This window comes from Phyllostomus hastatus, unplaced genomic scaffold, assembly GCF_019186645.2.
Source record: "Phyllostomus hastatus isolate PE091 unplaced genomic scaffold, TTU_PhHast_1.1 phas_scaffold_93, whole genome shotgun sequence".
NCBI classification, from domain to species: domain Eukaryota; kingdom Metazoa; phylum Chordata; class Mammalia; order Chiroptera; family Phyllostomidae; genus Phyllostomus; species Phyllostomus hastatus.
The window spans coordinates 33,319,043-33,337,054 of NW_025334042.1; the positions used below are offsets into that span (position 1 = coordinate 33,319,043).

Here is an 18,012-nt window from a genome sequence, read left to right on the forward strand (position 1 = left end):
GGTAGGTAGGTAGGAAGGAAGGAGGGAAGGAAGGACTATTTGGCAGTGCCCTGCTCTTACTGTGAGCATGCTGCTGTCTGTTGACACCATTTCCTATCCTGCTAATAAAACCATGAGTGTACATAATAAGACCTTCTAGGGGTTTTCCGTGACTAGTATTGTGTTTCTTACTCTTTTGCAATCTGAAGGTGGTAAGTAAATCAGGGCAGAGTGGAGCATCTGAAAAGGGGACATTTGAAAAAAGGAGGAAGAGCTTGAAAAGACATTATATGATAGAACATACTGAAGCCCAAGTTTGACATTGATATGTAATAGAAAGCAAAGGTTAAATGTATGACGGGTGGGTTTTAAAAGATGTGAAGAGGAAAATCCTGTGGAAATATGGGAGGTATTTTGGAGGAGGCTTTAAATGCATTCTGGCATGAGTAGCTGAGAGCCTTGTTTCAGGGATAAAGCACAGGAATGGATAAACAGTGCTGGGGGAATAGATTTCCTCTGTCCTGAGAGACTATCTGCATGTGAAGGATGAAAGGAAAAGAAAAACAGAAAGTTAAGAACTCAGGTGCAGAGTGCCTGAAGGGCTGAGAAGACCGACAGAGCCACTAGCAGCTGTGGGGAAGCCAGGGAGCAGCAGATTTGAGGAAGGGAGGCCAGGAGAGCAGCTTCAACACTGGTGCCCGTTCCAGGAGTAGTATGAACATGTAGTGGAAAGTGTGCAAAATCAGAAAAATATTTCTTTCACCTGTAACATATCTGGAAACAATAAATATTTCATTTCTTAACATCCTGCAGGTCTTTTAAATGTATTTTTTTTGTTTTCATACTTATATTCACATATAGCTTGTATCCTGTATTTTGCACTTACCATTAAGTTTTATGTAATGTGATATGTATTTTCATGATGCTAAATGGCTTCCATAAATACCATTTTAATGGAATCATACTAGTTTATCAAGTGATGCATTATAATTTACATAATATCCTAGCTGCTGGTCATTTGTGTGTGTGTGTGTGTGTGTGAGCTTTATCTTCCTATGGCTTTTTAAAAACAATATTCTGAATCATTTCTTAATGACAGATTCCTAGAAGTAGAATTCCCATATCAAAGAGGATTAGCATGTTTCATTGAGGCACCTTATGAAACCACTCTTGGGATTCATTACTAAATTGCTTTCCAAGAGAGTGGTACCAATATGCTCTGCCACCAGCAGAGTAAAACCTTTATGTCTTGAGTGCTAGTGAAACATTTAAATGAAAGTAGCATATGGACAGATGGCAGTGAGAGAGATCAGGGATGGAAAAGTGAATTTAAGACTTCGAAAAAATGAAACAATATTATGAGTAGGTAATTTCTCTGAGAGGAAAATAAAGAATAATATGGGGAGAGAACCTTACATTATCTGTTAATTTCTCATTTTTCAGATAAAGATTGAGGTGCACAGAATTAAGTGCTGGTCAAGGTCCTACAGATAATCAGTGGCGGGACCTGGACTACAGCCTGGTCTCTCAGCCCCTCCCCCACTGCTCTTTCACTGTGTGATGTCGGTGTCCTGGGACTGGACTGTGGGAACCGGCTATAGTTAGTGAGGATGTGTGTGCAGGGGGCCAGAAGGGAGAAGAAAAGTGTCAGAGGAAACCCTCTGACACTTTGTGACAGGTGGGTGAGTTGTCATAGAAATTAGATACATAAGAGGATGCAGAAGGAAGCCCCTGCTCCTGTGTGTCTGTTGCAGCCAGAAGAAAACAAAGGACAACAAATACACTCTCAGATTTAAAGTTGGGGTGGTCTCTGGCTCGCTGCTCTCTCCTGGTTCTCCATTAGCATTCAGAACTGGCTGTCCTCCAGCTTTGCAGATAGAATTATAAACATTTACAGACCCGCCATCATTTTTAACCAGCTTATGCTTGCCACAGATTATATAGCTTACAATACACTAGCAGTAAAGGAAATAAAATTAACATTGTTTATGACTCTGAACCACTGCAAATTATGGCAAGCCCCAGCTTTATAGCCTGTTGAAAAACCCATTTAATTAATTTGATAATACTTAAAATATTTTCCTTTTATGTATTTTGGGATATGACTTCACCTGATACAGGAATGAAAATTGGAACAATAAAATATAAATTAGAAGTATAGATTAAGACTAAGAGGTTCAGAGTCAATTTCTGGCTTTTAAAAATGCCCCCTTTTGGGTAGATTCAGCCATGTATAGCATTGCACGTGTGGCCAAGTTGAACTTGAACTGAACCCTACCTACTTTAAGGACTCATTGACTTAATTATTCAGCGCACATTTATTGAGCCTCTAGCTACCACCAGGCATTAGAGGTTGTTGAAGTAGCAAGGTGTGGGCCTTATCCTCATGGAACTCAGAGTCTAGACAGTAAGTTTACCCCCTGAACAAAGAATTACATTATTGGCCTTTGCCCAAATATCTAACATAATTGTGACAAACGGGCAAAGGGAAAGTCCCAGTGAACATGTTGAGGGGACCTAACCTAATGTGGGAAAGGGTACAAGTGGAGTGGGGACAGTGACCGAATAGTGATATTTAATCGGATACCTAGAGAACTTGTAGAGTATAACTAGGTATAAATGAACAGGACAAGCTTTCTGGCCGTGGGGAATAGACCATGTGAAGGCTCTGAGGCAGAGAACAGTCGAAGTGCCTTCCTGTAATAGAAGGAGAGTCAGTTGCCTAGAAATGCAGAGAATGAAGCTCAAATGGCACGAGAAGAAAGCTGCTCGTGAAATGTGAGTGTTCTCTCTTTTTCCACTCTCCTGACAGTGTTATACCCTGTGGTTGCTTATGCTTGTCATACTTTCTTTTTAGCTTTTTTTTTAAAAATGATTCTTGGAATTTCTTCTTTAAACTGTTTCTTTCACTGAAATTATCATGGGTGGTGTTTATCACAGTCTGCCAGACGATGAGAAAATTCAGATTTGGAAATACCTAACATTTCCGTGATGTGGAGAACTGCCAAGGTAGTTCATTCATTTCAGTTTAATGAGAAAGAGGACCAGACATCAAATATTAACAGCATGTTTCTCATAAATGTCCATGTTGATGACTGATGAGTGGAAAAAATGTTTTGTAAAAAACAAAAGAGCAAAGGAAAAGGTGCAAAAGCAGAACATCTCTGCTTTTTGTTTTGAACTGCTGTGTCTTGAGTTTCTCAGAGAAATCATTTACATGAGTTTAAACACTTCCACTGGTCCTAAACTTCCCAGGTTTGTAATAGTAAATAAAGTCATGTATTAGTCGTAATAAAGTCATGAATTTTCTGAAAGAGGGAGGATCTTTCATGTAATCTTTTCCACGTTTAATTTTGTAGGTGTATTTCAATCCTCTTTTGAAGAATTCAGATCTCTGTCCAAGATTTCAGCAATGCCTGCCAAGGGTATAGCAAAATTGCAGCAAGTGCTTCCCATTGCTTGTCCTCCACGTATCACTGAGTAACCAGTGCTGTGTGGTTTCTAGTAAATACACTGGGACTTGCTCTCAGGAGATCTGGATTTTAGGCCCCTTTGAGTGACCAAAATAAAAATGAGCAAAATAAAGTCATTCGGTCAATGGGGAGACACCTTATGACTCCGTGTGCTCACATCATTGACAGAATGACGGTCCCTCTCGAAAGTCGTTCAGATGCGTGGCCATGATGTCAGGGCATGAGGACAATGCTCTGTCCCCATCCCCATCTGAAGCAGGTCCTCCACCACTCCAGAATGCCACAGCCGGTAACTTCTACACAGTAAATACACAAGTTACAGGCCACTCACTAAGCCAGCTGTTCACAAAGGGTTTACAGGGGACCCCTGGGGTCCAAGAAGGTCTATGTGGATTTTGAAATAGTACTAACAAGTAATTTGCCTTTTCCATTCTCATTCTCTCATGAGGATACAGTAGCTTTTTAGAGGATACATGATGTATCCACAATTATGAAAACGCTATTAAAATATTCTCCCAGTTTCCAAGTAAATGTCTGTGTGAGGCCAGGTTTTCCTCATGTTTGCAACTTAAAAAAAAACAGATTGAGCATACAAGTAGATATGAGAATCCAGCTGTCTTCTATTAAGCTAAGTGTTAAAAAGATCTGCAAAATATATAAAATAATTCTAATTTTTCTTTGCTTTGGAGAATATAACTGTTTTTCACATGAATGTGTTATATTTGAGTTTATAATAAATTTAAATAAACTAATAAATATGTTTTAAAATTTCTCAGCTTCATTTCTGTTGTGGTAAATACAGCTCAGATAAGCAAAGCTCTTTTGAGGTCCTCAGTAATATTTAGAGTGCAAAAGGATCCCAAAACCAAGGAGTTTTAGGATTGCTGCTGCATTGAGCCCATGTCTGTGTGTCCTCCTGGTTGCTGCAACTTGAACTATTAGAAATGTTGTCTAAACATATCAGTTGGTCTAAGAGAATAATCACGGTCAGGGCTCCTTTTTCAAAAAGAAGCTCTACTTTTCCCTTTCCCTCCCTTCAGGTAAAAAGCGTACCATGCTGGGGAATTACGGCAGGTAAAAAGTGGAGATGCCGAGTATGTTTTCTCTCTCCCCAAAGGCCCATTGTATTCCCACCCTGCTGGAAATGCCTCTGCACCTTGCAGGGGAGGCCACAGCTGCCACTGCCCGTTTGGAACCGCTGCCCTTGCGGGCCGATCCCACGCTGAGGCAGCAGCGGGTTGGGGATTCTGATGTACAGCAGGCAGTATGTTTTGTCAGGTCCCCAACATTTTTAATTAAAGTTGTTCTGCAAATAGTTTATGTTCATTTCCCCTGGATCGTACAAATCAGTAGAGACCAGGAATTGCTGGGCTTAGGGTGGGATAACTAACCAGAAGACATAAATGAAAGTGAGGGCCTGAAATGGAGCTTGGGGGTTTACTAGTACTACTTTTTAAGATAAATGCATTGTCCTTCTAGAGGAGGTAGAATTTATTTCAAATAAACAGCTAGGAGGTATTTTTCTTCTGCAGTATTTTTCTTCTTTCATTTTTTAATAAAAGGAGTTAATCATTCCTTGAAAATGTACAGTCACGTGAAAGGAAAAGAAAGACCGATATTGAAGGCATTTTTCATGGAGCCAGAGTCTTGAGCCCGCCCTTGGGGTTTACCGGGGCACAGAGAGGTGATTGTTTGCCTCTGACACAGCGGTCTTTTAAATCCCTTTTCTTCTTTGGACTTTGAAAATTGAATTTCTAAGGGAACTCCAGCACATAAAGCCAAACATAAGAAAAGTTTTATATGAAAAAGGTGATCTCCATGCCTCTTTTGGAGAAGCAAGAAAATAGGGGAAGAAAAGTAAATTCATTCACATCAGGTAAAACAGTAGTTGCGCTGAAAACTGTTGTTAGCTGTTGTGTTTGACTTGAGCAAGTTAGAATTTGAAGACATCCATTTTATCTCTCTCAGGAAAACCATCTTTCCATGCTCCCACAGTTTAGTTAGAAGGCTGTTTTTTAAGATCTCAAGTAGCTACAGATTTTTCTTTTCTGAGCATGTCTTCCTGTGACGCTGGTACTGGAGCTGAGGGTGGCCAGCGTCCCTGGCCATTTGGATCATGACAAGTCTGCAGTGCCCATCCGACCCCAAGTCTGGGTGTCACTTCCTGTTGCCTCCCAAGTACCTCGTGCTTCTCCTCCACAACACTGTCGCCATACATTGGCAATGCCCTCTTGTCTGAATCCCCCTGAAGTGTCTGTCTCAGGATGATGTCTATCTCGTTCATTCTTAGGTCTCAACTCCGTACTTGACACACAAATGGCGCTCGTGAAATACTTGTCGAGGGGATGGATGGATGGAGAGCCAGAGGTGTAATTGTTTCTTTTGGTGCTGGACACACCCTTGTTTATTTCCAGAAACTGCTTTTATTCCGGGATTACCGATTCCCTGAATGTCCACTGAAAACCTACATTCTTCTCTGACCCCTTGTAGCTCCGAGATCTTGGGCAAATCTGTTACGTACTTTGTAGCCAAGTTTCTTTAGTGGTTAAAAATGGTAGTTAATTAATATCCATTAATGTTCTCTCCAGCTCTAACATGCTTTTATTTCCTATGCTAAAAATCTCATCTATTGTATTTTTAATAACTTTTTACTAATTTAAATAATCTATGACTATGTTAGTGCATTTAAAGGTGCCTTGTAAAATGGAGAATGTGGTCTTATGAAAAGAAACACTTGGCATCTGTGTCAAACCCTGACGCTGGAAGTTTCATGTGGAAACTGGGAACTCGGGGCTTTCGGGAACCGACTCTCCAGGCTGGGATTAGCCATGGTGACCTTTCTCTGGTTGCCTCTAAGATATTGTTTATTCATCTCTGCGTCGGAAAATGATTAAGAAAAAATAACAGAAAAAAATTCAAGTTAATTGATTATTTCTCATATAGAGTTACTTAAAGAGTTTTGATGGGAGAGGAAGTCAAAACCATTGGCTGAAACACGCTTGGGCAGGTCATGGTTTCATGGCCGCAGGAACAGATTGCAGATCTGTTCTTACCTCTTGAATACTCTGCTCGCGTTGGGTTCTGTTTGTGAGTTCATTGATCTTTGAGCTTATGTGGAGGTATTTTGTTTCATTTCATCTCCATGTCATTGGCGTCTGTCTCTCGTTGTTTCAAGTAGTGACACTCACGCTGGTCCTACTCCTGGTAGTAATAGTAAGGAAGATGGTTAACGTGACAAAAGTGCTGACAGTATGCTAAGCATTCTTCTAAAGTGCTTCACGTGTTTTAATTCACTTAATCCTCCCAACAACCCTGTGAAAGGTCGTTGTTATCTCTAGTTTGCAGAGGGGCACAGAGGGGGAAGTGAGGTCACGCAGACAGGAAATGGGGCGGCTGGGAGTCTAATCCACCCCCCCCCCCAACACTGGCAGCCCAGTGCTGAATCGCCATGTCATCCTGTCTGTAGCCGTTGACATAAACACACACTGAATGAGTGGATGAGTTAGTAAATATCAAATGCTACTCTCTAACTCTTAATATGATTGGAGCCTGACATAATCTGTGTTCTGCCTCTCCATTTAACACGCACACTAGGCCTACTCACAGATGGCCTAGTCCTTTGGTAGATGATATCTTTATAAAGCTTTTCTTCAGTAAATTGAAAGGAGAGATTTAGAGATTTTCATTCATCTTTAACTTTTTGAGTTTGACAATTTATGGAGTTTGACAAATAGGAAAAGGTATATTTTTAGAAACAGATCTCCATTTTTGCAGGATTATGGATCTATAATTGAAATAAGTGACAGTTGCCAGATTCAAACTACACTTCCCCAAATGGTACTTAAATATGTGGATTGAAAGAGATGGCCGTGGTCATTCTGCAGAGGGTAGAGTGTCTTTGCCGTTTGGGCTCCAGTCAGTGATAGGGTTGAGCACACCCAGTACCTCTTTAGCCACTGGCTTAAGGTGTCATGTCTGAGGAAATTGGTGCCGTACTCTCCCTTGTCACTCATCTGGTTGAATGCTTAGTACTAGTAACTTGTGATAAAATTATGTAAAATGTTCATGCTCCCAGCATGTTAAAGGAAAAGTTGGGATGTGCTTGATTCCAAACCATTCCTTCTCACTTGACCTTCACAGTGGTACTAGGAAACTATGAAATTGTTCACTCCTGAGTAATTGTTAGAACCTGGGTAACTTCGATTCATTAAGTAGCTGTTAACTTCTACATTATAAAGTATGTGACATGATAATCTAAGATGGCTGTAAAAAATGTACATGTAAGTAATGAAAGTATGTTCAAATGAATCTCTAGAGAGTAGACCAGGGCAATCAGAAAACAGTCCATTGGAGATGTGGAGACTGATTTGGACCTTGCCACAGAGGTAGGAGTTGGAGGTGTGCTTTGAGGGGATATAGATTCCTATTGGTGGAACAACTCAGAGGTGGAAAGCACAGGTTGGACAAAGGAAGTGGCGAATAGTTTGGTGGTCTATAGAAGCATTTCAGTAAAGAAAGGATTCTCCCTGGCTAGTGTGGCTCAATGGATTGAGCTCCAGCTTGCAAACCAAAGGGTCGCTGGTTCAATTCCTAGTCAGGGTACATGCCTGGGTTGTGGGCCAGGTCCCCACTTGGGGGCAAGCAAGGGACAACTACACACTGATGTTTCTCTCTCTCTTTCTCCCTTCCTTCCCCTCTCTCTAAAAATAAATAAATAAAATATTTTTACAAACTAAAGGATTTGACAAAGCCTCCCATAATCTGTAGCAGCCTCTCCTCTCCCTCCCCCTAAAACTTCCCCAAATAAACTCTGCAGTGTAGGTGAAAGAGTGGTAGCTATGCAAACACAGCTGTGAGACAGATACCCAGGCCTCCCTGCCTCCCAGTCCAATCGCCACAAAGAAGAAGAATTTCTGTATTGATGAATCACCCATTTTCATCCAGAGAGCTACTGGGCGGAAGCATCCCATTTAAGTAACCACTTTGAGACTGTTTCCAACTATAAAGCAAATCCTTCCAGATACTACTTCTTAGTAAACACCAGCTGTCTGCCCTAAAGGAACTAAGCACAGATATGAATTGTAGGTGTGTGGGCAGCTAGCGTTGGCTTCGACTCAGACAGTACCTAGTGTTTGATCTCGGTGCTGACTGCAGCGCACATGCTCAGTGAGTCGTTTTCCGCTTTTCTCACGTCTATGACTCAGTTTATTGCTAATTCTTTGAACTCTCTCATTTATTTTTCTTGATTCTCTTTTAAAGGAGAGATTTAAGGAGGCTGAGGAAACATACCAGGCTGGGATAAAGAACTGCCCGGAGAGCTCAGACTTACACAACAACTATGGAGTTTTCTTAGTCGACACTGGTAAGTGAAATTGGAGAGAACCTGTTCTGCTGAGATGAGGTGACACTCTTGAGCAGGACGACCACCACCCGAATAATGCCTCCGCAGGAAAGTCTGCTGGGCCCTGCTGGGCCCGGCAAGGCACTCACACCGTTGACAGTCACCGGGTGCCATGGGGCTGTCATTTCTCTAAATCTTCAGGCTCAATTCCATAAAATCGGCCCAGTTCTTATCATCGTATCTCTAGGGAAAACTGCCCAAGTGACAGGAAGTAGCTTTGCTGATTAAAGAGTCTTCTTTGAGTATCATTCATACACGTTTATAAATCTATGATAATGAAATGTCCCTCACAGTTATGCACACCCTGCTCTGAATGCGGGTGCTGGCAGATGGTAAATACTGTTCTGTAACTAATAAAAAGAGTCTCCAGAATTGTTTTTATTGTTCCTTATGTGATGTATGTCTGAGGACTGTATTATTATAGTTGATAGAGTACTTGTGTGTGACAGTGTTTTATAAAATACTCTTACTCCATTTTATTTTATGAAAAACTTTATGGATTCTGTTTTCTTTTTATTGTTATTATTGTTTTTCTATTACCATTGTCTCAGTCTTTCCCCCTTTGCCCTCCTCCTTGATGACTTGTGCCCCATGTATGGTTCATGTGCTGTGAGCACTTATAAAGAATGAAAAGGTATTTGAACTTAATGCAAACACCACTTTGTTCTCATTGACTATTACAGTACCTGCCCTGCAATAAAATTTCATTGTAATTAATTTGTTTTTGAAGATATTGGAAGTATCACAATTTACATTGTGATAACAATCTTTTATTTTTGCACATAAAATTGTTTTGTAGTGCCACCTGCTGGTTCGTTAGCAAAATAGTAATGAATCCCTGTAACAAAGGTATAAACATTGGGAGAGACCTCCTGTTGGCCTGGTTCAGTCCTCTTCCTTTTACTCCAACAACAAAACAAGTCCACCCCAATCCCTTAACCCCAGTTAATGACACTGTGTATCTTCCCACTGCTCCCCTTGTATTTGTGTTTTTATACTGGTGAAATTCTCCCCATGACCAGTAGTCTGCCACCTCCTACTTAAACTTGCATTCAAAGAAAGTGCCCTTGAGAAGATGTCTGTACAGGTAATAAACATCCCATCCCATTTAAAACGTTAAACTCTTCTGCAGCCCAGTCACTCAGTTGTGATTTCACTGAGAAGCTTCCTTGGAGAACCTCACAGACTTGAGAGACTTGATTCTAGCTCTGGCCTTCAGCCTCACATGCCCTGGGATCTTTGTCAGGTCTTGTAATGTCTTTGCATTTTAATGTCTGTATCTGTAAGTAATGATTTTGTCTATTCTGAAATAACTCTTAAATCCCAAAATGCAGCTAAGTGGTATCAAAAGGCAGTGAAATAGTATCAAAAATACCTGCAAAAACCATCTGAGATCACTTAAAGTGTTGTAAAATATACGATGTATTGGACGAATGCAAGGTAGCATTATTATTTTTTAAAATAAATATCTTTTAAACAAAAATATATAATTAAACAAAAAATGTGATTAAATAAAACTTATTAAAGTAATGTCTCAAGTTACGATGTTTTGGTATAATAATTGAGACAGACCCTTAAAAATTACTTCAGGACAGTTGTCTTTGTATAATAGCCACTTCTATTTTTTTGTATAATGAGTAGCAACATATCTTGATAAATAACAACCACTAATAATCTCAAAACATATTAGCTAATGCAACGGTCAAAATAAACTTTGACTAAAATTATATATAACAAAAAATATAGGTTTTAATTCCTATTGGTTTGTTATTATTAATTTCTTTGGAAATGGGAAAGAATAGTGGAATGGTTCAAAGTTAGGCAGTGGCAAGAAGAAGCCAAAATGCAAGGCAATTTACAAACTGAGTAATTGATGGTGTGACTGTAAGAAGAATGATGCATATCAGAAAATTAAAGAGCTCATGTGTGTTATAATTAAGGCATATTCTGCTCTTACCAATGCACCTGTGGTTATAGGCTCTCCAGAGAAGGCAGTGGTCCATTACCACCAGGCCATCAGACTTAGCCCGAGTCACCACGTGGCCATGGTGAACCTGGGCAGACTCTACAGGTCTCTGGGAGACAACAGCATGGCTGAAGAGTGGTACAAACGGTAAAGTTCCTTTCCTTCACTTTGTAAGTTGCCCAAAGACCTCTGCAATTGCCCATCAATTTTTATTTAAAATTTACCTTATTTTTAAGTATAGTTGACATATGATGTTAGTTCCAGGTGTGCGACATAGCTCTGCCTTTATATACCTTATGATGGGATCACCATGATCAGGCTGGTTACCATCTATCACCACTAAGTTATTAGGACATTATTCACTATGTCATCAACTTTTCGGTTGGAACAGACATACTCAGAATACTAGTGAGTTTTGCCAGTGCAAGTAATACGGATTCTCATTGCCAAAGCAAACAGTACAGCACTGCTAATGGTACCCAGATAATGACTTTCTGGCCTGCTAGTTAAAACATGGTGCTAAACCGAGGTTGGAATTTAATTCCCACTGTTTTCTGAAGCTACAGACAGCAATCCAAAGCATAAACAGCAGTTTCACAAGTGGATGTAAATGACCTACTGTGCATGCAACAAAACAGGTCAATCACCATGAATGGAAAAGATTGTTGGAGCTCAGTTTCCATACTAGTGGGTCATTAGAGATTCTCTTAAGAGTCAGAGTATGGCACCATGATCTTTTTTTTTAACATTCTTTTTTTTTTAGGATTTTATGTATTTATTTTTAGAGGAGGGTCGGTGCGGGGACGGGGGAGAAAGAGAGAGAGAAACATCAATGTGTGGTTGCCTTGTGCACGCCCCCTACTGGGGACCTGGCCCACAACCCAGGCTTGTACCCTAGACTGGGAATCGAACCTGCGACCCTTTGGTTCACAAGGTGGCACTGAATCCACTGAGCCACACCAGCCAGGGCTAAACATTCTTTTTGATATAAACAAACAGGCCATATTGGAGCAAAGTCTCAAACCTAAACAGTCATCCCTAAATCTAAGTTTTGACCTTTGGAAATGTACCTATTAGAAGAAAAGTGTTAATTCACCTTTCTTAAAACTCAGTGCCCTGAAGGTGGCACGCAACTCGGAGATACTATCACCTTTGGGAGCACTGTATTACAACACTGGCCGCTACGAAGAGGCTTTGCAGGTTTACCGGGAAGCTGCGGCGCTTCAGCCTTCTCACAAGGAACTCCGCCTCGCCCTGGTGAGTAGACGGGCCAGAGAGAACGAAGCTGGGAACACGTGCAGAGCAGGCAGCTGAGGGAGCTATGGTCAGCAGGCCTCAGGGCTAGAATTGGAAATGCTATAATATATCAACTTATGAATATTCATGTAACCAATGTTAGAGCCATTCATACAAGACATGGACACTAAAAATACTTGTAAGACTTTGTCTTGAGACAACTTCAAACTTACAAATATTTGAAAGAATATTAAATAGCTCCCATATACTCTTTCATGCAGGTTGATCAGTTTTCAGCTTTGATATATTCATTTAGCACCCTCTCGTGTGAATGTGTATGTGGAGATATATATGCATATTAGGCATGTGTGTGCATGTACACAGTGGTGCATATACATATTATTAATAAATGCTATTTCTTCCTGAGCCCTGTGAGAATTACAGGTCTCATTCCTTTTATTTCTAAATACTTCAACATACATAGTTCTTAAGAAATAGGACATTCTCTAATATAACCAACCACAATATAGATTTCAAATTCAGGAAAATTAATAACAATATTTTTACTTCAGTTTTGGATCAATACTTTTCCTTTTCCTTAGATTTGCAGTACATCAAATTTATCTGGTTATGAACACAGGAATTCATTTCTGACATAGTCAATACTTAGTCAATTTTTTAAAAAGGCATAAGTCATTTCATTGGATATCTTTAACATCCCTGCTATTCATGCAGAAACACATGCGCACACCTAAATAAAGAAACAACAAAAACTGCAGCCACATGCTGTAGCAGTTTATCTCTCTCTCTGAGTCACAAATAGATGCTGAGCAGTGTCATCCAGGGTGTTTCCTAAGTGCCTCTTTTTGAGGATGCTGTATTTGATAAGGTGATAACTGTCTTCCAAACCAAGGCCAATGTGGTTTTGCAGGCTCAGGTGTTGGCCATGATGGGTCAGACCAAGGAAGCCGAGAAGATGACCAACCACATCGTGTCGGAGGAGACTGGATGCCTCGAGTGCTATCGCCTGTTGTCAGCGATCTACAGCAAGCAGGAGAACCACGACAAGGTAGAGCATACTGGGGTTGTTTGGATTTGTGGGTAGACAGAGGGTGGCCCCTAAAATGGGTCCCGGCTGCACAGAAACAAGGCTGAGCGGTCTTAGATGTCACCATTGGATGGTTTTCACAGACAGCCCTTTAACTTCTAAGATGCCCCTTGAAATAATAGGTGCTTGGCTCATGCTTGGTCTGAAGACTTTATGTGGCTTTACCTCAGTTTGTTTTCAACTCACTCTAGAGAGATAAAGACTAACATCTGTATGCTTTATCCTTTTCCATGTTCTTTAAGCATGTTTTTATGGAATCCTTACAGCAGCCCTGTGAGGCAGGTCATTGACCCTATGTTGCAACTGTTGTTGCGTCTCTCCATTTTAATAGTTACATATCCAGTAAATTCATTAATTAATTCAACAAAATATTTATCGAATGCTTACTCTATGCCAAACCCTGTAGCAGGCACCAGGAATAAAGTGGTGTGACAAAAAAAAATCATGGCCCTTGTCCTTCTGGAGTTTACAGAGAGCTCGCGAACAAGTAAGGACAAAGTCAATGTAGAATTCTGCAGTGCTCAGTGATGTCATGAAGAGTGACATGGTCCCTAACGAGGAAATAGTCAAGGGACCTGAGTGGTCTGGGAGGTCAGGTTCCCTACAGAGTGATGAGAAAGTGAGGGCAAAGTGATACATAAGGATTATTAGGCAAAAGGGGGACAGTGAAGAGCATTCCGGGCAAGAAAAGCACATGCAAAGGCCCTGTGGTGGCGACCAGGAGCCTGTCCAAGGCCTGAGGGCACAGGGTGCAGTGTGACCTGCAGCTGCGAACGTTTGGAGGACTAGACAGCAAGGCTCGGAACCAGGACAAAAGTTCTGTTCCCTGTTTGGGCAGATTCTTGGGATTTTAAGCAGAAGAGCAACACCATCAGGTGTGTGCTTTGAAGGGATCTCCAGCTGCAGGGGGCTGGAGCCGTGCGTGCGGGGGGCAGAGTGAGAATCAGGCACCCGTGCAGGGGCTGTGGGGGTGGTGCAGAGGACACGCAGTCAGGGCAGGACATCCAGTGCCGGATTTTGTTTTCTTTGAACTGGATCACATGACCCCCCTGTAAAGTGATTCAGGGACATTTCACTGTCACTAATGCAAATGGGAAACCTGGAGTATAGGAAAATTACTTTGTCAGAGCTCCATTTTCTCAATGAGAACATCAGAGACAATGAAGAATTGATTGTCACCACACTAGCTCATTCATAAGAACAAAAAGTATACATCTTATCATTTACATCAGTTTTTCTTTATCTAATCTGCATTTATTCTGTCTTCATTTCCAATTTATGCAGGCACTTGATGCTATAGACAAGGCTCTCCAGCTGAAACCAAAGGACCCTAAAGTCGTTTCTGAACTTTTTTTCACAAAAGGAAATCAACTAAGAGAGCAGAACCTTCTGGACAAAGCTTTTGAGGTACAAACATTTAATAAAATTATGTTATTAAATTCACACATTAAAATTAATTCTCCCTCAAATTTTAATGAAGCGTATGCAGTAGAGTCTAAGGTCATTGGCATGTTTGTGAGTTTTCTGATGAACCAACATGACATAAGTTTATTTCTTATAATTGAGCTTCGGATTTTTGACCACTCGGCATCCTGCCATACCTCTTCATTATTTTCTGGATTATCACCTTTAACTTACATTTGAGGCATTTTATATTTTGCCTCCAAACCGGCTTCTCTCTCTCCCCCAACCTCTCGCTCTTCTTTTCTGTTTGTCATCAGTCACCATCTCTTCCAGCTGGACTGCTGCTTGAAAAGCTCTGGGCATTTCCGCATGTCCTTGTAACACCCTCTCCTCCCCTCAAGGATGCCCACTCATCCACTGACGCACAGCCCATGTCCTCCTCCCTACGGAAGCCCTCTGGACTGTCCTTTCTCCCCATGACCTTGATTCCTCAGAACTCTTAAAACACTTACTGTCTTTACCAGTCACTTGAAAGTGCCATGTAATACCTTGTACTGGCAGGTCCTTTCTTGCTCCCCTCCCCTGCTCCTGTGTGTACAATATACATGCATTTGGGCCCCCTGATTAGACTTTTCCTCGTGCAAAGGGCCTGCTTCCTTCTGTCATTAAAATATAATATGTCATATCTTATAACTGTCTGGCATGTGCAGCTTTGGAATTTAATTGATGCACAATTTGAAATCAAAAAGACATTTACAAGTATAAGCAGAAATATTATAGATGTCATACATTTTCCTTGTGCCTGGTAAAGCCACAAGTTGTAATTAATGCAGTAAAAAAATGTATACTAAATATATCATGGGAAAGGAAACTTTCAAATGCTATAACTGTTTTTAAAAATAGACAGTGAGTGGCTTTTAAAATGTTATTGGAAAATATATGTGAAGATAACTGGAAAAACTAATTTGAATGTGAACACTTCAAACAGAAATGGTAGCATACTTCTCTACGCTACCCAATTTGCTACCCAAAAATGCCCAATTGCAGAAATTGTGCGTTTTTCTCTGCTTTGTGAACATTTTCAATTCTTAAGTTATTTACAACTAAAATAGCAGTTTAATGACAAATTAATGATAATTATGAATATATGGAGTCTCGATCTGTATTTATATATTGTACAGAAAACAAAAGTATTGTCTAGTTGCTGGACCAGTGGATCAAATAATCATCATAGAAAAGATGTATTTCTGAAGAGTAGGAGTAAAGCCTTTACCTAGTAATAACTCCTAAATGCGTAGGCACTTTTATGGGTGACTCACACATATGACATACTTTAGTCTTCACCATAGCCATATAAGAAAGTCATGGTCATTGTCACCTTTCCAGTTGAAAACACTGAGAATCACAGGTCATGTAACTTGCTCAAGGTCGTGCAGAGGAAATGAACTGCAGCCAGGAGCTGAATCTACACCTCACCTACACTACAGCCTAGCTCAGCTGATAGAAGTTAAGACGTACTCTTTAAGTTTATTTTAACAGCTTTTTAACAGCATATAGTTTCTTAACATTTGCTCTTCTAAAACTGAAGCAGAGGAGGGATGGACAAATTCTTATTACTTTGGAATCTGATTGATTGGCTTCTTGCTAATGAAAATAGCAAGGAGCATTAAACTATACACATACATACTTAGTTTTGTAGTTGAACACTTTTCTGAAAGATTCTATTTCTCTATTTTTAGAGAGAGGAGGAAGGAGAGAGACAGAGAAGGAGGGAAACATCAATTGGCTGCCTCTCGCATACCCCAACTGGGGACCTGGCCTGCAACCCAGGCATGGGCCCTGACTGGGAATCAAACTGGCGACCTTTCAGTCTGCAGGCCAGCGCTCAATCCACTGAGCCACACCAGCCAGGACGTTACTGAACACTTTGTAAAGGCAGCACTTGTAGCCTGTAGTTTTATTTAAGATAACTACTCTTAAAATCAAGACTCTGTGCCGAGCATTCCTTTGATGCAAAGCAACGTGCGAAATATTAAAAATATATCTCATAAATATTACAGCTAATTGGAAAAATGTTATTCTGGCAAAACAAAATATTTGAGGGTTAAGCAATTGTCTTCAAACATTGCAGACCTTTTGTATGGAAGAAAAAGAAAAGAAAGGCTTTCTAATGATTAAAACTATCCCCCAGTAAAACAGACATCCTTAGAGAGGCAATGAGCACCCTGTGCCTCCAAGAATTTCAGCACAGGTCAAAGACCAGGCCAGTGATATTGTGAAAGGGGTTATTACAGTAAGGTTAATCTGTTTAGGAAACGACTCTAAGGTCCTATGATTATAAAAACATTTTTCTTACAAACTCCATTTATAGTGAAAAAGGCCAAAAAGCACCATTTTCTTGCAGGTCAAGGCCAGCGGGAAATGATTCACTGTAATAGAAATCCCCTAGATTTCCTGCAGGCGTCTTCAAGTCTCAAGTCCAGACATTAGTTCTGCAAGGAAATTACACATTTCAGTTTCCTCTACTTCAGAGTCGTCAATGTTGAAAAACAATAGGAATAAATGGGGCCCCTGTGAACTAGAAGTGGCTGTTCATTTTCTTAACCACTTACATGTTCACATAGGAAGCAGGTGGTTTCCATACTCACATAGCGTTGCGGGCGGGCCCTCGTTTCTCAACCTGAAGGTGTTTCTCATATGTTCAGAGCTACAGAGCTGCCGTGGACCTGAACCCAGACCAAGCCCAGGCCTGGATGAACATGGGGGGCATCCAGCACATCAAGGTAGGAAGTAACTCACTCCCCTGTGAACTGCGTTTCCCATTCGTGTTTTCTGGGTCTGTCTTTCTTCTCTCTTGAAAGGCTGAGGAACTATTATTCATTTACTCTTTGAATTATGTGAATACCCAAAACATAATTGTTTAAAGGTAAAATTAGCACAGTTTATGTTCACTTCGTGTTATCTAGATATTCAATATCATGAAGCCATTTAAAAAATAAATCTATATAAATTAGGTCCCATGATTTTATCATAAAGAAAATCATATGAACTGTTATTTTAAATTTAGTGGTACTTCCCCTTGAATTGGTATCTGAAAGTTAAAGGATCTATTGAGTGTTATTTTAAATGGAGCAAATACCCTGATAAAAATTAATATATCCTTTTTCATCTTTGATAATATCATGTATTAGGTTGAACAATATAAAATTGCCATGTTTGTAGTTTAAAAATGGTCTAATACCAGTGAATCATGTGATGCAATCCAGTATGGACCAGGCACATGACTTGGATGTGGTCATTTTTACATTTTTTTTTAATGTGAGTAGAGTTGGCATACAACATTATATTAGTTTCAGGTATACAGTATAGTGACGTGACATTTATATACCTTACAGTGTGATCACCACACAAAGTCTAGTAACCATCTGTCGCTAGGTAAAGTTAT

The 18,012-nt window shown here is 40.3% G+C and overlaps 1 protein-coding gene across 1 annotated transcript in view; it reads left to right on the forward strand.

The window, feature by feature from the left end:
- TMTC1 (transmembrane O-mannosyltransferase targeting cadherins 1) overlaps positions 1 to 18,012 on the forward strand; it is a 241,159-nt gene that overhangs the window by 214,641 nt on the left and 8,506 nt on the right. The window contains exons 14-19 of the mRNA XM_045829232.1: positions 8,712 to 8,814; positions 10,831 to 10,966; positions 11,932 to 12,076; positions 12,987 to 13,124; positions 14,448 to 14,570; positions 17,273 to 17,350. Coding sequence (XP_045685188.1) covers positions 8,712 to 8,814; positions 10,831 to 10,966; positions 11,932 to 12,076; positions 12,987 to 13,124; positions 14,448 to 14,570; positions 17,273 to 17,350 — 723 coding nt within the window. The remainder of the gene's footprint in view (positions 1 to 8,711; positions 8,815 to 10,830; positions 10,967 to 11,931; positions 12,077 to 12,986; positions 13,125 to 14,447; positions 14,571 to 17,272; positions 17,351 to 18,012) is intronic.